This window comes from Tachyglossus aculeatus, chromosome 19 (genome assembly GCF_015852505.1).
Source record: "Tachyglossus aculeatus isolate mTacAcu1 chromosome 19, mTacAcu1.pri, whole genome shotgun sequence".
In the NCBI taxonomy this organism is placed as follows: domain Eukaryota; kingdom Metazoa; phylum Chordata; class Mammalia; order Monotremata; family Tachyglossidae; genus Tachyglossus; species Tachyglossus aculeatus.
In genome coordinates, this window is record NC_052084.1 from 5,679,565 (window position 1) to 5,699,789 (window position 20,225).

The 20,225-nt window shown below is 40.4% G+C and overlaps 1 protein-coding gene across 5 annotated transcripts in view; it reads left to right on the forward strand.

Annotated features, from left to right (window-relative positions):
* Positions 1-20,225, forward strand: part of CDC42BPA (CDC42 binding protein kinase alpha) — a 212,196-nt gene that overhangs the window by 38,114 nt on the left and 153,857 nt on the right. For all 5 annotated transcript variants that reach the window (XM_038760800.1, XM_038760799.1, XM_038760801.1 and 2 more), the window contains exon 2: positions 7,903-7,994. In XM_038760800.1, coding sequence (XP_038616728.1) covers positions 7,903-7,994 — 92 coding nt within the window. The remainder of the gene's footprint in view (positions 1-7,902; positions 7,995-20,225) is intronic.

The window sequence follows — 20,225 nt, forward strand, 5'->3', positions numbered from 1 at the left end:
GATCAAATAGATGAGTAGATGTAAACAAATGATCAGGAGTGGGTGACATCTAGCCAGGAATTCTGAAGGAGCTCTGAGGGGCAGGTATAGAACTTCTGGTGAAAATGGGAAGCACACTGTTAAAAATGGCCAGTATTCCAAAGGAATACTGTAACATCTTTCCACAAGAGGAGCTCCAGAGACATCCTTGAAAATAGAGATTGGCGATTCTGACTTGTAGATTGAAGAAATTAGGAGACTGCTTCCCTGAAAATGCCGGATGTACCCCCTGAAAACTGATGGTTACACACTTTAACAGTTACTGATAAATTGATTTGCCACTAGAGTGTCCTTTAGCAAAATTGAAGGCAGGTTATAAAACTAATGCCTTATATCATGGCTTTCACATCACATTTTTTTAATGGTATTTGCTAAGTGCTGACAATGTTCCAGGCACTGTACTAAGCATTGGGGTAGGTACAAGTTCAGGTTGGACATGTCCCACGGGGGCTCAAAGTCTTAATTCCCATTTTACAGATGAGGTAACTGAGGCATAGAGAAGTGAAGTCACTTGTCTAAGGTCACACAGTGGACGAGTGGTGGAGTCGGAATTAGAACCCAGGTCCTTCTAACTTCCAGGCCCATGCTCTTTCCTCAAGGCCACGCTGCTTCTCAATTAGCTTCTCTATTAGGCCAGCTAATTTTCCTGAACTAATCAGATTGGTAAGTGTCTTGCTCAGGAATCATATGGGGGTCACCTTGCAATTTCTCGTTCCCTTTATGAGTGTTTTCCACATACCTTTAACTCTGGGCTCATGAGGAAGTATATTCCAAAATCAAACCCTCTCAATGTTCTTACTTCTAAAATGCCAATGTATTTCTAATTCAGCTCGGTTCTGAGTTATTGCACAATTGTAATTCTAAAATTCTGTCCTGGGAAATCCCCCCCCCCCCCTTTTTTTTTGTAGCCATGGCCCACTGAATCAGTAAGTGTCTTGCATCACTGAACAACCTCTCTTTTACGAGGATTTTCAAGGACAAAATTATCCATCAAACCTTTCCAGGCTTCCTCCCTAGGGCGGTTTCAGAGTTTCATATTAATTAGAAAATTAAATTATCCTCATGCCATTTCCTATGCCACAGTCACACTAGAGGAAGACATTGCTCATACTTCTGATGTAAGGGAGCAGTCCTAAACTCCCTGGTTCTCCTCAAGGACATCAGAACTGACAAAAGACTATTTGTTTCTTGTGACTCCACCCGCTTAAGGTTGCTCCCTCCAAACGAAGACGAGATAAGTAGCTAATCAAATGTGTCCATTTTTGTTTATGAAAGTCTGGGAATTTTTCTCTCCAAGATTCTTTTATGGCTCCTTTCACTAGGGGAGTCAGCCACCGCATAGCTGAAGAGCGGCCAAGTCTTCTGCACTATCGTAGTCATTAGTCACTATCACTGAGGCACGGCCTCCTCCCAGGAGAGTCACTCCTTTAAGGTAGTTTCACCCCCCTGCATCCTTCAGGGTTAGCTGTGGTATTTATAGGAAGTGATCACCCAACTTGACAGATACCTTAGGCAAAGTAAAGGAGTTCCTGAATCATCGAAGTTCATAGGGCAGTAGCCCGGAAACGGTGAAGGCAATCCAATTTAATCTGGAAATGCTGAGGGTAGGGAAGAAAAGCTGAATGATAGATCCATGCAATATGGAAAAGAAGGATGACACAAAGGTAATGGATTGAACTCCAGTAAAGGAAATGTAAAATTTTCACTCTCTTTTATATTTGTTTTTGAGGGATTGGGAGAAGAAAAGAAATAGGAGTTAGAGCCCTTAACTACCAAAATTCTTCATTTAAGTAATCTAGAGGGTTTTTCAAGAGGAGTTTTTCTTTAGGACTCAAAATGCAAAAGCTAAACTAATTTCAGTCTTGATTTCAGAGCAGTATGAAAAGTACAAAAACAGAATTCTGTACAGCGCTCTGACCCAACCACATATTTGGCATCTATTTCTGCCTAAAACTATCAAGACCTTCCTTTTGGAATCCTTTGTCTTGTTCTGGTTCTGGGTTTTTTTTTCACTTCTATTCATAAGTTTTTATGAAAAATGTCTCATCTCAATTTCTGGTTTAAATTGTCTCATTAAGAATTTTTTGGGATGAACTCCGTTGACAATAAATGGATGATCTCCAGTTGACTTAGATGGGAACAAACACAGCACTTCCTCCCCCCAACCCCATGTTAATATGAGCCAGAAACTGGCGAGTGTATTTCACATTTCAGGAAATGCCAAGTTCTTTAAGCTGCATTTACAGATGTTGGTATCTGGAAAAAAATCGAATAGCTGACTGGAGATATATGAGTGTATTCTATACAGTACTTTTTGTACAAACAATATTCTGTGGCCCAGCTTCCAACAGATACATGTATTTTTGATGAAAAATGTAAGGCAACACCAGCAATACTGCTTGTTTCTTCTAGAACCTTTGGAAGGGACTTATTTTTGCTGCTTAGTTGACGTTATTTCCATAGCCTGGTAGATTGCACATTTAGTTATTTGTGACCACAACTTAAAACATTTCAACAGTGTTTTCTGGGAGTGGGTTCAAGACAAGGAAGATGTAGACAAACTGATAGAAATGTAATCACAGAAAACAATCCAGAAAATAGAAATTTAGTAGGCTCAATAAATAGCACTGCTTGCCTGAGTTTAGTAAAACAGTCAGTCGTTGGTATTTATTGAGAGTTTACCATGTTCAGGGCACTGTACCAAGCACTTGGAAGAGTATAATACAACACAGTTGGTAGGTGTGTTCCCTGCTCACAAGGAGTTTACAGTCTATAGGAGGATTTTGAAATACTCAGAAAATACCATTTTGAGTCTGTACCAATATTTTTTTTATAGCAGATTAAATGGAGCCAGTCAAGTAGGAAGAGTAGTATTTTTCCTTTCTCTGTATAATAATATAATAATAATGATAATAATACTTGTGGACTGTGCCAAGCACAAGTGCCGGGATGGATACAAGATAAACAGATCCCGTATGAGGCTCACAGCCTAAGTAGGAAGGAGAACAGGTATTGAATCCTCATTTTGCAAAAAAGGAAACTGAGGCAAAGAGAAGTTAAGTGACTTGTTCAAAGTCATACTGCAAACAAATGGCAGAGTGGGATTAGAACCCAGGCCCTCAGTCTTCCAGTCCCCAAGCTCTTTCCACTAGACCACGCAGCTTCTCTGAAGCCAAGGAAACAAGGGGTACTTGGGAGAGCAGTAGTAAACAATGAGGTGTCATCGGAGCTTGTAAAAGTAGTGGCAGAGCATGACAGTATAATCTACCCCTTCATCTTGTTACTTGTCATATTAATTCTGGTTTATGTGTTTAGATAAGCTTATCTCCTCCCCATGTACACTGTGTTTTTCAATTAAAAACACAAGCTGGGAGTAATCATCTCCAGAAAGAAAGACTACAAGAAAATATAGCAAATATATATCATAATTGATATATGTGTGTGTGTATATATATATATTTCTTGAGATGACTCTAGGAAGATGCATCTCCCGGGTGTGTGATCAGGTTGCATTGCCTGCTGTGTTGTTTGTGTAAGTGCACAATGTGCCAACAAAGCAAATTGATCTTTACAGCACAAGAATTAGGGGAAGGGATTTATTTTTCTTAGGTAATTATCAGTCAAATGGAGCCTTTTGGTCACATAGTACTATGCCTCTTTTTTGAGATACTAATAAAAAAGTAGTAATATTTAAAGTCACTAGCTAACATCAGAGATATTTCCAGGCCTGTAGCCCAGCAATTGGAGTCAGCTCAAGGGCTTATGAAGTTTAATGGTAATATAGTTATGGTTTCCCTGGGGAATGAAGAAGATTTCAGAGGGTGCTTAGCAAATATTACAGGTTTGAATGACTAAAATTGTTGTTTAGCATTTGAGTGTGCAAAATGTGCTGTGTCCATAACAAAGTATGCTCATAATATGGTTTGTGCCCTCCAGAAGATTACATGGCATGTTTGTTTGAATACATGCATATGTAAGAAAAAACATTATTCACTCTGGTTTTTTCAGTGTCATTTCTCTCCTTTTCCCTGACCCATGCACAAAACCCCACCTGCATGTCATTCTTAACAGATGGTGGTAAAAAATTAGAGACATGTCAGAATGTGATCAGTCTGCATCAAAACGAAGTTTGTCCATCTCATCTTTGGTGGGCTTATGAGGAGAATGATAGAAAAATGCCCAAACAGCTACTTTTTAATGAGCTGAAATGGGGAAATTCAGTATAGAATGAGAAAGTGCTTTAAAGTGACAGTAACATTAAACTCCAGAGATGTAACATGGTTGAAAAAATTGATATTAATCTGTTTATGCAAAAAGCAACTTGAATGAAAGAAATTATATTATTGAAGGAATTTGTTTTAGAGCAAAATCTTTCTGATAGTAACTTTGTCAGTTACTCTCTCTTAATGTTGTCATACAAAATCTTTCAATCCGTCGAGAATGCGAAAAAGATGGTAACATCTAGTGCTAGACTCTTCCATTTTTGTCCAGTAAAAAGGTTAAGTGGATATTTGATTTAAACATTGGTTCTGTAGTAATTGTCCATTCTTGAATCAATCAGTGGTATTTATTGAATACTTACTTGAATGCTTACGCAGTCTAGAGGGGGCAACCTAGACATTAATAGAAAGAAATAACTTACAGATATGCACATAAGTGCTGTGAGGTTTAGGGTGGAGTGAATACCAAGTGGCCGAAGGGTCCATAGATGATGTAGAAGGGAGGGAGTTGGGGAGTAGAGGGCTTAATGGGGGAAGGAGGAGATGTGACCTTAATAAGGGTTTCAAGATGGGGAGAGTAGAGGTCTGGCATGTATTGAAGGGGAAGGATTTCCAGGCCAGTGGCAGGACATGAGAAAAGGGTCAACAGCAAGATAGATGAGATTGTGGCACTATGAGCAAGCTGGCACTAGAGGAGCGAAATGTACAGGCTGGTCTGTACTAGGAGATGAGTGAGGTAAGGTAGGAGGGGGCAATCTTGATTGAATGCTTTAAAGCTTGCCCTCTATTCTGTTAGAACAGGGCATTTTCTATTTCAAAAATAATAATAATTATTATAAATTACTTCTTGACCTCAGTAATTTTTTTGGCTAATTGCCTAGGGGTCTTTTCTATGCCTTGAAAAATCTTATACCAACGTGGGGCTCCCTCCAAAATTCACTTTTTATTTTCTTCTGAGCTCAGTTGGGGAGGAGGAGAGAGGGAATTTACCAACTTGTGGAGTCCACTGGAATGCTGGGGTCGATTTGGTATAAGCAGGGGGTAAGGCATCAAGCCGTACCAGTTTTTATCCCCTGGTTTTTATCCCCAGGGGAGCTGTGTTTGTGGGGTTGGACCATGAGGTGTATATAACCTGAGCTATGCCTACAATAATGTTGCCATCTTAAGGGTTCCTTCCTTTTTTGTCAGGAGGGTGACTTTTTATTTATGGGTCCAAATAACATCTTTCATATGGCATAGCTAATTTTATAGTGATCAGCATCTGGTCCTCTGCAGCCATGTAAAGCATCAAGTGCTAGCCCAAAAACCATCTCATATGCTCCAGATGTGAGCAAATAATACCCAATATACTGAACAGCAACAGCCACACTATTAATGTGGCTAAATCCCGAGCTCCCGGAAACCGAAGACACCAACAAGATACACTGTGTCAACATCACAGTTCCCAACTCTGAATAGAGAGCTCTTTTAGGCAGCTACAAGGGATGGAGGTTTAGGCCTGAAGTTAACAAGACCAGTTCCATGAAAATGACCCTTGAGGTTTGGGGATGGGGTGGAGAGGGAATCCTACTTGTAGCAAAACCGGAAATAGATCCTAAACCTCCGGGGGGTTCCTAAATCATTCCCAGAAAAAAAGAGGACCAAGTCACTCTGGCCCAAGCTCCAGAGGGTTTCTAGCAATTTAGAACAGGGCCCTTGAGGGTGCCCCTGAGGTGACTGTGCTAATTAGAAGTTTACCTAAGTGGCACTTCCAAGGAACTCAGTGGATCGCTTCTGCTACTGTTGTTATTTATTGCACTTGCTCAGGGAAAATGCCCTAGGAGCCTATGTGGGGCCCTTGTGCTCCTGGAAATTGTTACAGGCATTGTTGTTGGCTCTGCAACCTTATCTGGTTGGAGAAGGGGAACCTTAAAACCAAACCCACCTCCATACACTACTCCTTGGAGATTCAGATTGCCAGAGCTCTAATAATAATAATGTTGGTATTTGTGAAGCACTTACTATGTGCCAAGCACTGTTCTAAGCACTAGGGTAGATACAAGGTAATCAAATTGTCCCATGTGGGGCTCACAGTATTAATCCCCATTTTAGTCAGTCAGTCAGTCGCATTTATTGAGCGCTTACTGTGTGCAGAGCACTGTACTAAGCGCTTGGAAAGTACAATTCAACAATAGAGACAATCCCTGCCCACACAGGGCTTACAGTCTAGAAGGGGGAAGACAGACTTCAAAACAAGTAAACAAGCATCAATATAAACAAATATATAAACAAATTAAATTATATATATATATAGAGTCATATTACAGATGAAGGAACTGAGGCACAGAGAAGTTAAGTTACTTGCCTGAAGTCACACAGCTGACATGTGAGGGAGTTGGGATTAGAACCCATGACCTCTGACTCCCAAGCCTGGGCTTTACCACTAAGCCACGCTGCTTCTGTAGAAGGATTTGGAACTGCCCCTATTTGAGATAACTGAGGTTTGGGTTTTTGTTTTTGAGAAATAAGGGTTTTTTTTAAGTTCTCATTCTGATTCATCAGTGGTGGTCAGGGGAAAGGGAACCCCTGCCCTTCTCTTGATGAGAATTGGTCCCAGCCCCCTCCTCTTTTCCCTGTAGTTACAGAGTCCAGGTGTGGCAGATTCAAAATGACCTGTTCTCAATTTGAATAATTGGGCTGTAGCAGAGACAAAATGAATATGTTCTGTTTCTGACCCCTTGATAGTAATAATAATAGTGATAGTTGTGGTATTTACCCAGCACTGTAGTAAGAGCCGGGGTAAGTACAAGTTAATAGGGTTAGATGTAGTCCTTTTTCCACATAGGGCTCACAGTCTTAATCCCCGTTTTGCAGATGAGGGAACTGAGGTGTAGGGAAGTGAAGTGGTTTGCCCAAGGTCACACAGCAGACAGGTGGCGGAGCCGGAATTAGAACCCAGATCCTCTGATTCCGAGGCCTGTGATCTTTCCACTAGCCACACTCCCTCTCCCTGACTAGCTCCCAGACTGAGAACCAGGACTTGAGCATTCCCGGCTGCTCTGGATTCAGATGGGAGACAAATTATTTTTCACCAACTCGTGTTCAAGATCCTAAACTATGGAGAGAAGAGTCTGGCTAATTCAAGGGACTGTTGTGTAGCTGCACACGTTTTCAATGTTAAAAAATTAAGGTCTGCTATTAAGGTGCCCAAAACATTTTGTTTCAGTTCACCTTATGAAGTACTATTTCTGGGAGTGTTTTTCCAGTGTTCTAAATCTGGCAACTCTCTCTAGGACTAGAAAAATAGAAAATAATCATTATTGAATATTGAGAGGCAGGATGGAAGCAATTTGGTCCTAATTTTTCCAAACTCAGGGCAGCAGGATTTGGTATTTTAAAATGTATTTTCACTCCAAAACATGCACCAAGATGTAAGCAAATAAAAATAAATATGGACATTTGGATTTAGTTAGTGGCAATTCCTTCCTTCTTAAATTGCTTTCGTGAGAGAAGGTTATTTAAAATTTGCTTCTGTTTTTCTTGATAATCTTAATTATCTAAGTTTCTAATTCACTTTTATTATGACTTCTCTGTACGCATGCAATAAATTATATTGTGAATGTTTTTTCCTCTTAAAGTAATTAATGTTACTGTTTTGTTTCAGCCAAACCATTTACTTCCAAAGTGAAACAGATGAGACTACATAAAGAAGACTTTGAAATATTAAAAGTCATTGGTCGAGGAGCTTTTGGGGAGGTAAGTCCCAAGTATTCCATGAAAATTCTGCCAAGATTTTGTTCTTTCGAAGTCGGTTTTACACAATGAATGGGATAGATCAAACTGAAGTAGCCTATTAAAATGTACTAGGGAGATTCAAAAAGGACATTTAAAGATTAAGCTAGGTAGACTTCAAGTAAATAGTCAAATACCTTTCTTGGTTCTTATTTTCATGTGTAATCCATCTCTCACAGGAAATATATACTTGTGCTACTTATATGAATATTGGGTATAGCTTTGTTTTGTTAGAAATATTTAAACACTGAGTAGTGTGCCTGAGGAGTCCCTACAAACATCATACACTCCCATTGTTTTAGAATGACCTGCTTTAAAATATGAAGGCTTCTCCTGATGGTCACAGTAAAGTACTTTCCTTGAAACATTATTGTGTTTCCTTGGGATCATTCTCAGTACTAATGTTCTTTGAGAAGATAATTTTTATGTAGCCAAAAAGTTTTTTTTATTTGGATTTCTATGGTATATTTCCTTTGAAGAGCTCCCTGCAGAACGCGTAGTGGTATAGCAGGTTGATTATTGCGTTTGATTACATTTGTTTTTCTCCTAGTCCATTCCAGAGCACTGAATTTTGACTACAGATTGGTCACAAGTTTTACGGTCAATATAGACAACTTTTAGAGTAATAGAATCAAAGCTGGCTTGAAGGATTGATGAGCTGGATGATTGTCCAAGGTTGCCAGTTTTAAGGAGAGGTCAGTAGAGATCAGTTGGCCCTTGCAGTGGCCACTGGTAGCATTCAAAAATGCCAGAAAGGGAGTTGCATGTGAAATTACATGCATTGTGCTGGGCACACAGGATAATAATAAATTATGATATTTGTTAGGCCCTTTCTTTGTGCCACGCTCTGATCTAGGCTTTTGGGGAGATACAAAGTAATCAGGTTAGACACAGTCCCTGTCTCTCATAGGGCTCACAGTCTTAATCCCCATTTTATAGATAAGGTAACATAGGCACAGAGAAGTTAAGTGATTTGCCCAAGGTCACACAGCAGGCATATGGAAGAGCTGGGTTTAGAACCCACGTCTGCTGACTCTCAGGCCCATACTCTTTCCACTAGACCTTGTTGCTTCCCAAGGATAAAAAATTGCCTTAAGTGCCAAATTTGCCTGAACTTGGAGTGTTTCTCAGAGGGACCCTTGAATCCTCCTCCCACACACCCAGTTTCCTCTGAACACAGGCTCCATTTCCAAGCCTAAGAACCTGGCATCAGGGGAAGCTGGGTGCTTAAAATTAAAAGATCAGACATAAAGCATCGGGTGCAGATCCTTAAGGAACAGAGAACGACCAGCTGAAAACCAACTGTCTCGTAGAAAACCCAATGACTCACCACTTTCTGGGCTAGCGCAGGACCTGTGGCACCAATTTCTCATGGGCTCATTCTGGGTGAAGGGTTTAGGGAGTGGCGTGACTGCCCTGGTGAAGATTTCTGCTTTTTAAATACAGCCCTCCCTCAAGCAAACTTTTATTGATGGGGAATAATGGGCCAACATTTTCTTCTTATGAGAACCCTTCAGATACCATCAACCCATAGCCTTCTTTTTCCAAGCTAAACAACTTTTGTTCTTTTCACCTTTCTTCCTAAGATCTATTTTCCATCCTTGTAATCCTTTTGGTTTTTTTCCATGGACTCCAGCCAGTTTTTCTACTTCCTTTTAAAAGTTTAAACAAAGCTTGACACTGAATTATGGATCGCTTCTGTACTCCTGCGTTCCTGTACTCCTGTTGAATCATCCTACTAACCTGTCTTTTTTTAATAAAGTATTTCAGCAAAAAAGTACAGCTACAGTAATGTAGAAAAAGCCATCGTCCCGCATGAGATTGGAAAGCTATATAGCAATGATCTACTTCTATTAAGCAAGTAATGCTATAGATCATCTTCTGCCTCCAAAATAAGGGAAAAGTATGATGATGCACCCCAATTTTAAACAGTTACGATTATTGTGTTTAAGCTCTTACTATTTGCTAGGAGCAGAGATAAATGCAAAATATAATCAGATTGGATACAGTCCGTGATCCACACAGGGCTCCTGGTCTGAGAGGGATGAGGAACAGGTCTTTTAACCTCTCTTGGCTTCAGTTACTTCATGTATAAAATGGGGAATATGTGACTTGCCCAAGGTTTCGATGCAGGTCAGAGGAAGAGCTGGGATTAGAACACTGGTCTCCCAACTCCCAGTCCCATGCCCATTCCAGTAGACCAGGTCCTCATCTCATGATAGGACCTGATTGGTGTATGGATTATTTTCTGGCATGGGAGGTGTTGAGGGCTGGAATGCCTCACAACAATCAATAATCAATCCTTGGTATTTATTGAGTGCTTCTTGTGTGCAGAGCAGTGTATTTACTACTTGGGAGTGCAGTACAACAGAGTTATTAGATGCATTCCCTGCCTAAAAGGAGCTTACAGTCTAGAGGGGATGCAGACATTAATAGAAACAAATATATAAAGTACTGTGGGGTTGACAGGGTGAATATCAAGGGTTCAAAGGGTGCAGATCCAAGTATGTAGGCGGTGCAGAAAGGAGAAGGTGTAGGGAAAATGATGATTTAATCAGGCAAGGCCTCTTGGAGGAGATGTGCTTTGAATAGGGTTTTGAAGGTGGGGAGAGTGATGGTATGTCATCTTTGGAGGGGTATTGCGGGAGGAGTTCCAGACCAGAGGGAGGATCTAGTAATTTGACTAGCACATGTACACTTCGCAAGATACTACCGTTCAAGCAACTATTAAGATTGGGTGTGACAAGATTATTTCAGAAAATAAGGTTTGATGAAAATGACTCTGTGTGTCAAAATTAAAAAAAAACCACACGCAGCAAAGCTAGGAATACATCATCCAATCAAACAGAAACCTTCAACTTGATATACAGATCAGAACAAGGAACACGTTCAACTAGAATAGGGAAAGAGATCCAAGGTTGGGATGATCATAATCAGTAATTTTATTTATTTGTATTGATGTCTGTTTATTTGTATTGATGTCGCCCCTCCCCCCCCCACCCCCCCCGTCCCCAGACTGTCAGCTCGTTGTGGGCAGGGGTTGTCACTCTTTATTGTTGTATTGTACTTTCCCAAGCACTTAGTACAGTGCTCTGCATACAGTAAGCGCTTAATAAATATGATTGAATGAATTAATCAATGAAACTCTAATAAAGAATGTATACACCAGCATTGCAGAAGTGAGGTGGCCGAAGCCTCATCGCAGGCAAGATGGTGATAACCCACCAGTGACCTGAACATGTCTTCCACCATCAAGACTAGGTTCTTTGGAAGCAGAGTCACCCTTTCAAAATCTGAAGTCATAGTCTTGGCCCACTGTTTACAAGAGTCCTACAACAGTCAAAGTAAAAAGTGCCATTACTGGATTAAACCAATGGTCTACCTGGCCCTTAGTCTCTCTTCAGTATTAGCAACAGGATGTGTGGAATACTGCAGTGTATGGAATGTGCAGTGTGTGGAAACAGGATACTGCACACAGCAAGCGCTCAAATACGATTGAATCAATGGAAGAAAAATGTCATGTTTGCTCAACTTGACATCTGTAGTAATAATTAGGGATGTACTACATAAAATCCCTGAGGTTTCACCTGGACATTCCTAGCTTTCTAGTAACCCGTGTTAAGCCCCACCTTCATGAGTTTATCCAAATCCCCCTTGAATCTGATGATGTTTTCAGCCTCCAGACGTGCTGGTGGTAATGAATCCCATATGCTTACTGTTCACTGTTTAAAGAATTGTTTTCCTCTGTTTGTTTTGAACCCAAGTGGTAAAGTGCCTGTATCAGATGGCATTTGTAAAGAAATCTATAAGCAAGGAGGGCTCTTACTACTTAGACATCTGCCCAGGCTTTCCTCAACCTGTTAAGTACCAAGGGAATGCTGCAGAACTTTAAAAATGCCACCGTAGTCACAGTCTTCTAGAAGAAAGATAAAAGAGCTGATGATGGGAATTTGTGGCCCTCCAGAAATGGCAAGAAGCATTTGAAACAGGGTACTGAAAAATATTTTTTTTATTTACAATGGTATTTGTTAAGCACTCACTATGTGCCAGGCCCTGTATTAAGCTCTGGGGTAGGTACAAGTTAACCTGGTTGAACGCAGTCCCTGTCCCACTGAGGGCTCACAGTCTTAACTCCCATTTTGCAGGTGAAATAACTGAGACACAGAGAAGTTAAGTATTGTGCCCAAGGTCACACAGCAGACAAGTTAGGCAGGTTTGGAGCCCAGGTCCTCTGACTCCCAGGCCTGCAGTCTTTCCACTAGGCCACATTGCTTTTCCTTGGCCACGCTGCTTCTCGGAATGTAGTCAGTCGGACACTTTGTGACACAAATGAGACCTGAGACTAAAACAGTGTGGCCTTGATCTTTTCTGGTGGAAAGATGCAGAACTGCGGGGGTTAAACAAGGCATCTTTACTGTATTTGTAAACCTCACAAAAGACTTGTGATCTGGTAATCACACAGCACATTTCTGAGATATTCACCAAGATCTTAAGACTAGTCCACAGCATTATAACGAGTTGATCCAGAGCTAAACAGTATAGCAGACACACTCCCTGCCCACAGTGAGCTTACAGTCTTGAGAGGGGGAAATGTATTCTAACTCAAATGTGCAGGTCTAGATGTCCACAGTATACTATCCACAGATGTATGAATTAATAAAGTAAAAAATGGAAAACCAGGATAGGGGACGTCGAGTGTCGTGAAACATAAAATCCCATACCACTTTAAAGGTGCATAAATTTATAGCAGTGGCCTTCTTCATATATGACTATGAGAGCTGTACGCACTACGGAAGGTACATCCAGCCTTGTCAAGCAGTTTCACACTATGAAATACAATGTCCTACTTGATGTTAAATGCCCAGGAATGATTACAGAACTGAATGAATGTGTCTATCTGTTGCCAAATTGTACTTTCCAAGCACTTAGTACAGTGCTCTGCACACAGCGCTCAATAAATACGAATGAATGAATATTAATCAGTCAATGCTACTTACTGAGCACTTACTATATGCAGAGAACTGTACTAAGTGCTTGGGAGAGTACAGTATGACAGAGTTAGCATAGCAAACACATTCCCTGCCCGGGCTAGGACTAATGGGGTTCTGTAGTGCAGTCAGTTCACTCACTTTTTTGAGGCCACACTCATCTACTCACAACTTTACATATGGGAAATGTGGAAAGCGGATGATAGCAGAGTGTCCAGTTAGCAACTATAGGTTGGGACCAAATGGAACACTTGAAAACAGGAGTGAAACATATTTTAAAGATGTAGCAAAACTCATTTTCAAACAAGATAGCATAGCAGCAACTGTTGGGAGACAGTAGCAGCAGTGGTCCTGGACTTCCGTCTTCTCATTTGCAAAATTAGAATTGGTTTTTTTCGAAAGTATCATTTCCTTGATTACTACTTCTGCCTCTCTTGCATGTCTTCTGTTCAAGAAGTGCATCAGTGACAAGGAGTGTTGGGCCATTCTCTCTTGGACCACCTCCGATGATCTGGTTTCTCTCTCTTTCCCCCGCACCCCAGAAACCACATTTGCTAAAGACACCATGACCTCCTTATTACCAAAACTAGAGGAAATTACTACATCCTGAAAACCTTCTCTGAGGTTGCAGGGTACAGTTCTTGCCAGAAATACTTGCCTCCTTTCTCTGGCCATGCCTACAATGTCTTTTTTGGAAATTCTTCTTAAATTCTCTTTTAATTAATTATAGAAATCTTGTCCCCTACAGCCCTGAACTTAGTTTAGGACTACTGTGCAGGCTCTTTGATCCTTGGGATTCATTTAATACAACACGTGTCCCACAGACTAGTTTTTTTCAGTCCCACGAAGTCATCACAGCACAAAGCATTTTCGAATGGAAGTATTATCACCAACTCAAATTAAGAGCAAACTATGTCACTTTCATGTAAAACACCCTTCTCTTGAAAGAGCTTTGAATGCTAAATTAAATTTGGGGGAACTCAGGTCCTTCTGACTCCCAAGCCCATGCTCTATCTGCTAGGCCACACTGCTTCTCATTTGTCTATCCCTTCTGCATTGTATTGGATAGATGTACTCCTATGAGCCAGAGTTCTGCAAGCACTGAAATCAGTCAATCAGTGGTATTTATTGAGCACCAACGGTTTGTGGAGTGCTGTACTAAGCACTTGGGAGAGTACAAATCAACAGAGTTGGTAGACCCGTTCCATGCTCACAAGGAGTGTACAGCTTGAGTGCGGGCTGCACCGAGATCATTCACTTCATGTCTGTCGTCCCCCTCTCCATCCCCCTCATCTTACCTCCTTCCTTCCCTTCCCCACAGCACCTGTATATATGTACATATGTTTGTACATATTTATTACTCTATTTATTTATTTATTTTACTTGTACATATCTATTTTATTTATTTTATTTTGTTAATATGTTTGGTTTTGTTCTCTGTCTCCCCCTTCTAGACTGTGAGTCCACTGTTGGGTAGGGACTGTCTCTATCTGTTGCCAACTTGTACTTCCCAAGCGCTTAGTACAGTGCTCTGCACACAGTAAGCGCTCAATAAATACGATTGATTATTCTATTTTACTTGTACATATCTATTTTATTTATTTTATTTTGTTAATATGTTTGGTTTTGTTCTGTGTCTCCCACTTCTAGACTGTGAGCCCACTGTTGGGTAGGGACTGTCTCTATGTGTTGCCAACTTGTACTTTCCAAGCGCTTAGTACAGTGCTCTGCACACAGTAAGCGCTCAATAAATACGATTGATTGATTGATTGTTGTCATGGTATTTTTTTTGGTCCAAGTTGACCAAGTTTGATCTGATATCAGGTGTCAGAGAAGTTGGGTGGGCGAGATCACTTCTGAGTACTTACATCACACATGGGCAGAGATGTCCAACAGTGCCTGCAGATTGGACAGATTTCAGCATATCCAGAAATTTATATCAGTACATGGGAGAGTTAGAAGTCCAGAAGCATGAAGAAGCCCAGCAGAAGGAGGAGATGCAGTCCCAGGCTCGAACCAAAGCTGTGGTGGATATGGAATCAGGCCAAGGGTCACTGGTCAGTGGACTGATGTAGGACCTAACTATTAGGGTACCAATTTCTAGGTGCCACCAGAATGCAAAGAGTTAGGGTAGTTGTGCTTATTGTCACTCTGTCCTTTCCCATTGTGATCCCTCCTGCCCCCTGAAAATGGATGCCAACATTGAAAGAGCAATGGGCAGTATGGAAGGTGAATTTGTGGGGTTGGCTGGGAAAACAATGGCATTGAAAAGGTACAGATTGCCATGTAAAGAAACAGCTGGGGATGTCGTCATTATCAGTGGTATTTATTGAGCGCTTACTATGTGGAGAGCATTGTACAAAGTGCTTGGGAGAGTACAGAATAACAGAGTTGGTGGACACCTTCCCTGCCCTCACTGAGCTTACAGTATAGAGGAAGAGGCAGACATTAACATGAATAAATAATATATAATATATAGCTATGTACATAAGTGTTGTGGAGCTTAGGGTAGGGCGAAGAGCAAATGCCCAAGGGTCACAGATCCACGTACATAGAGGATGCAGAAGGGTGAGGTAGCTGGGGGAAAAGAGGGCTGAATTAGGGACAGTCTCATCATTTCCATGATGAAGGCTTTATATTCAGGCATTATACTGTATAGGGTAAAACACTTTTTTTCATGACATCTCTTGCCAGATAGAAATAGAGATTTTTCTCCCAAATAATAATGATAACATTTATGAAACACTTATTCCATTACCATACACAGTACTGAGCACAGGGATGGATATAAACAAGATGAAAATTTTCTCCCGAATAAACATAATGACATTTTAAAATGCTTATTCTGTTACCAAACACTAGGACAGATGTAAACAAGATAATCAGATTAGACACAGTCTCTTCCCCACACAGGGTGCACAATCTAAGATATTGTATTTCTAGTAGTATTTAATGGTTAGTTCCCTTACTTTCTGGATTCCATTTCTCATCCTCTCTTTCTAACACTATTCTTGCCTCCCTCTGCAACTCTTGTACTTTCTCCTGTAGCCCTCAACTTGAGTGGGAACAAAGTGGAGACTGGGGGCTTACAGTGGGAAAATGGAGAAAATTGTCATCATTGCAGAAAGCATCACAGAAGCAGTGGGGAGACAGAAAGAATAGATGCAGGAAATGAGAAGCTTTTAATGGGGCCAAAGGAGCCTTCAGTGGGGAAATAGAGGATCTGAGAAGAAGTGTGGTAGGGTTGTCTGGTGAGCAGCTAAATATTGCTTGAATATAAAACATTGGAGAATGTGAGAGCTTGGTATGTAGTTTTTCCATACCTGTCCCACAGGACTTCCTGGTGCAAAACAGAAATTTGTGTTTATACAGATAACTTCTCTAGCTTCTTTCTCATTGACATGCCATAATCAGAGAAACCATTTGCTAATTCAGATAAAAGGGGACTGGATTCAGTAGCTTTGACTCATGTAATTCTAGTTCTCAGTGTTTAAATATAGGGGAGAAGCCATATATCTTATATGCTGTATGCATTTTTGTATGTAGTTAATCATGTTTGCCGAACACTGATTTTGTTCATTTAAGCCTAATCAGTTCTAGACATCAGTGAGACATCTGACTCTGACATGACATCTTTATAGATTGTTTTGAATTATGTGCCCATTTCAATAACTGCAGCTGTTATGAAAGATTTTGTCTTCTGATTCCTGTGTTTTTATGACATTCATTGTAACGAGGGTACATTTTAGTGTTCTTAAAAGTATACTATTTTCATTTTTGCTTTTTAATGGTATCAGTAGATAATTATATGGATAGTGTCATTAAGAATTTTTCCAGTCCTGATTTTATTGCATAGAACGCTCAGGGATTCATGAGGACATTGACTTTGGTTGTAAGTAGAGTTTTTTTATAACGTAAGATTGGGTTGAAAATGTTTTATTCGTCTTAAATTCGTAGGCATTTTGTTCAATGAGAGATGCCATTGTAAACTTGCAGTGCAAAAAATTTTACCATATCCAAAATGTTATGGGCAAAAGGGTGTAGAGCCAGCAAATCGCAGAGATCCTGTATTTCTGTGTGTTTCTGCCTCAACTCTACTCAGCAGCCAGTAAACCATTCAGCAGATGGTTCCGGGAGCAAGGCCAAGGCTGCAGTTCACCTTGTTTGGTGTTTCTATTGTATGCTTATTTTCTCTGAAACATTTAGATGACACTAAGTGTTGCTGTGGCAACTTGAAAGGTGACCTTTATCCTCCAGGTATTTTTGGAGGCTCAAAACCAACCAAATAAAAGGAAAGGAGGTACATATCCAGATAATTCATCATATTCCCTCTCAAATATTTGGCCCGTATATTTAAAAAGAGTCATTAGTTTATATCTGTTTCCCCATATCTTTGGGCATTTCTATTTTGTTTGCCGGTCGCATTTTTAATCTTCTGCTCTCCTAAAGATTTTCTCGCTGCCTAGAAAATACTCTAGAGAAATATTGTATAGTCTACAATTTGAAAGGCTTTTTAGGTATTATGAGATGAATATCTGATCAGTCCCATTTCAGTATGAAAGCCATTATTTTTAGGTTATCACACATGTGTAGGATCAATATTTGATATGAATTTTTTAAAACAATTGACACCAGAGTGATTCCTGCTTTGAGGCAGCAGACATGATAATGCAGTGTGAAATCTTTAGGTTGGTTAGCATAGGATGTTCTTTGGATTGGGAGTTGCACAATTCTCTAGACTGTAAGCTCCTTGTGGACAGGGAACATGACCACCACCCCTGTTATATTGTGCTCCCCAAAGTGCATAGTACAATGCTCTGCACACAGTAAGTGCTCAGTAAATACTGTAGATTGAGGTTGTTATTGGTGCCATGGATGGATGACTCTTTAAACCTACTTCTTCCACCACTTGAAATCTTGTTCTCTATTAGGTGAAGTAGATACTTGCCACTGGATGTCATTTATAGTTTTAAATTCCAGAGATGAAAAGGGTATTTTATATGAATTCAGACTGTGGTGCAACCAAAATAAGATCTCTATAATTTTATGTTGTGGCAAGATGTCACAAAATATACTCTCATTAGCTGAAGATGAATGAAATTGTTATAAGAAAGACTAACATAGATGAAAGACTATTGTAGAGATGCATAAAAAGTCTTTCCTTTCAATAATAATAGTAATAATAATAATGACATTTATTAAGTGCTATGTGCAAAGCACTGTTCTAAGCACTGGGGAGATTACAAGCTGAACAGGTTGTCCCACGGGGGGCTCACAGTCTTCATCCCCATTTTACAGATGAGTTAACTGAGGCACAGAGAGGTTAAGTGACTTGCCCAAAGTCACACAGCTGACAATTGGCGGAGCCTGGATTTGAACCCATGACCTCTGAGTCCAAAGCCCGTGCTCTTTCTACTGAGCCACGCTGCCTCAACTTTCAACTTCGCCAACAGTGTCCCTGAAGCAGTGTGGTTCAGTGGAAAGAGCACGGGCTTTGGAGTCAGGGGTCACGGGTTCGAATCCCGGCTCCACCACATGTCTGCTGTGTGACCTTGGGCAAGTCACTTAACTTCTCAGAGCCTCAGTTACCTCATCTGTAAAATGGGGATTGACTGTGAGCCCCACATGGGACAACCTGATCATCTTGTATCCCCTCCAGTGCTTAGAACAGTGCTTTGCACATAGTAAGCGCTTAACAAATGCCAACATTATTATTATTATTATTATTTAGGAAATTAGTGTCTTCATCCTTTTCGGTGTTATCATCAGCAGTGAAATAAAACTTCATGTGAAATATTGTAGATGGTGCTGGGGGAAAAGGTAAGAGAAAAATAAGACTATGGCGTATCCTTAAAGGTCTTCTTATGTATTGGAGGAGACAAGCAAACATAAAACACTAAGTACAGGTAGGTAAACTGCCAGAACATATAGAGCTATTCTTCCAAGTTCAAAATGACAGGGGTAAAGTGCTGTTTGTGTGCATGAGATAACAGTAATGCTTATTGAGCCATTTAGAGGGCAGCTGAAGTAAATATTAAGGAATTCTAGTTGTATTTATATTTACTTCCTGGAAGGAGAGGTTTTAAAATAGCTTTTTTGGACTGAAATCTTTTTTAATATGAGATGCAGCATGGCCTAGTGGATAGAGCATAGGCCTGAGAGTCAGGGGACCTGGGTTCTAATCCTGGTTCCACCACTTGTCTGCCGTGACCACAGGCAAGTCGCTTAGCTTCTCTGTTCCTCAGTTACTTCATCTGTAAAATGGGGATGCCCCATGTGATACATGAACTGTGTCTAAGCTGATTAGCTTGTATCTACACCAGCGATTAATAGATTTCAAGGCACTTAGAAAGCACTTAACCAATACCATTTTAAAAAAAACTTTATGGAAGTGTACCTAAAACTAGGTTATTGTGCTTTTGAAGCAACATATTTGTGTAGTCTTTACCACCAGTGCATCGGTGGTAAAAAGGCAGTTAACAAGGGGAATGGGGTGATGAGTTTAGCAGTATCTGCTGGATAATAATTCATCTTTTTATGGATCTTTTTGCCTTCAGTAATAGAGAGGAACTCCCAAGGAATGTCTTTGAGGACACAGTGTTATTGTGGAATATTTCAATGTGGATGCAGTAGCTTAAGAACAGCTGGATCAGTTCTTACATGTTTTCCTTTTTTATTGCCTTTTTCTTTGCTATTGGTCAAATGGCTCCAGTGTGCTCACAACCTTGTGACTTTAAGAAGTGGTGGAAATTTTAGCCCAAATTCTTTCCTCTCCTGAATTGGAAGATTTTTGAAAGTCAGTGGGCTACTCCCTTGCTGGAATCTGTATAACTCATTCAATTTTGCACCATGCTTCCATTTCCTCAGCATTAATGTGAGGATAATGTCAGAGAACTTTAAGGAATTTGTCATTACATACATGTAGCTCAAATCTCCCAATGCCTAAGCACTGAAAGATTTGAGCTCAAAGTCTCATTTGACCCTCAAAATATTCTCCTGCTATTTTGCAGATGGAGAACCTCAGTGGTTTGTTCAAAGTCTCAGAGCATAGTCATTGGTGGAACTAGATTAACTTCAGAATTTAGAGTCTGGCACGGTCAAGAAACCTGGCCCTTGGCCTGTGCTTTTTATGGGCTGCACTGAACTGCGCCCAAACTGATCAAAAAGTGCATTAGGGACTGCTCTACTTGTACAGTGCTCCCTCAAA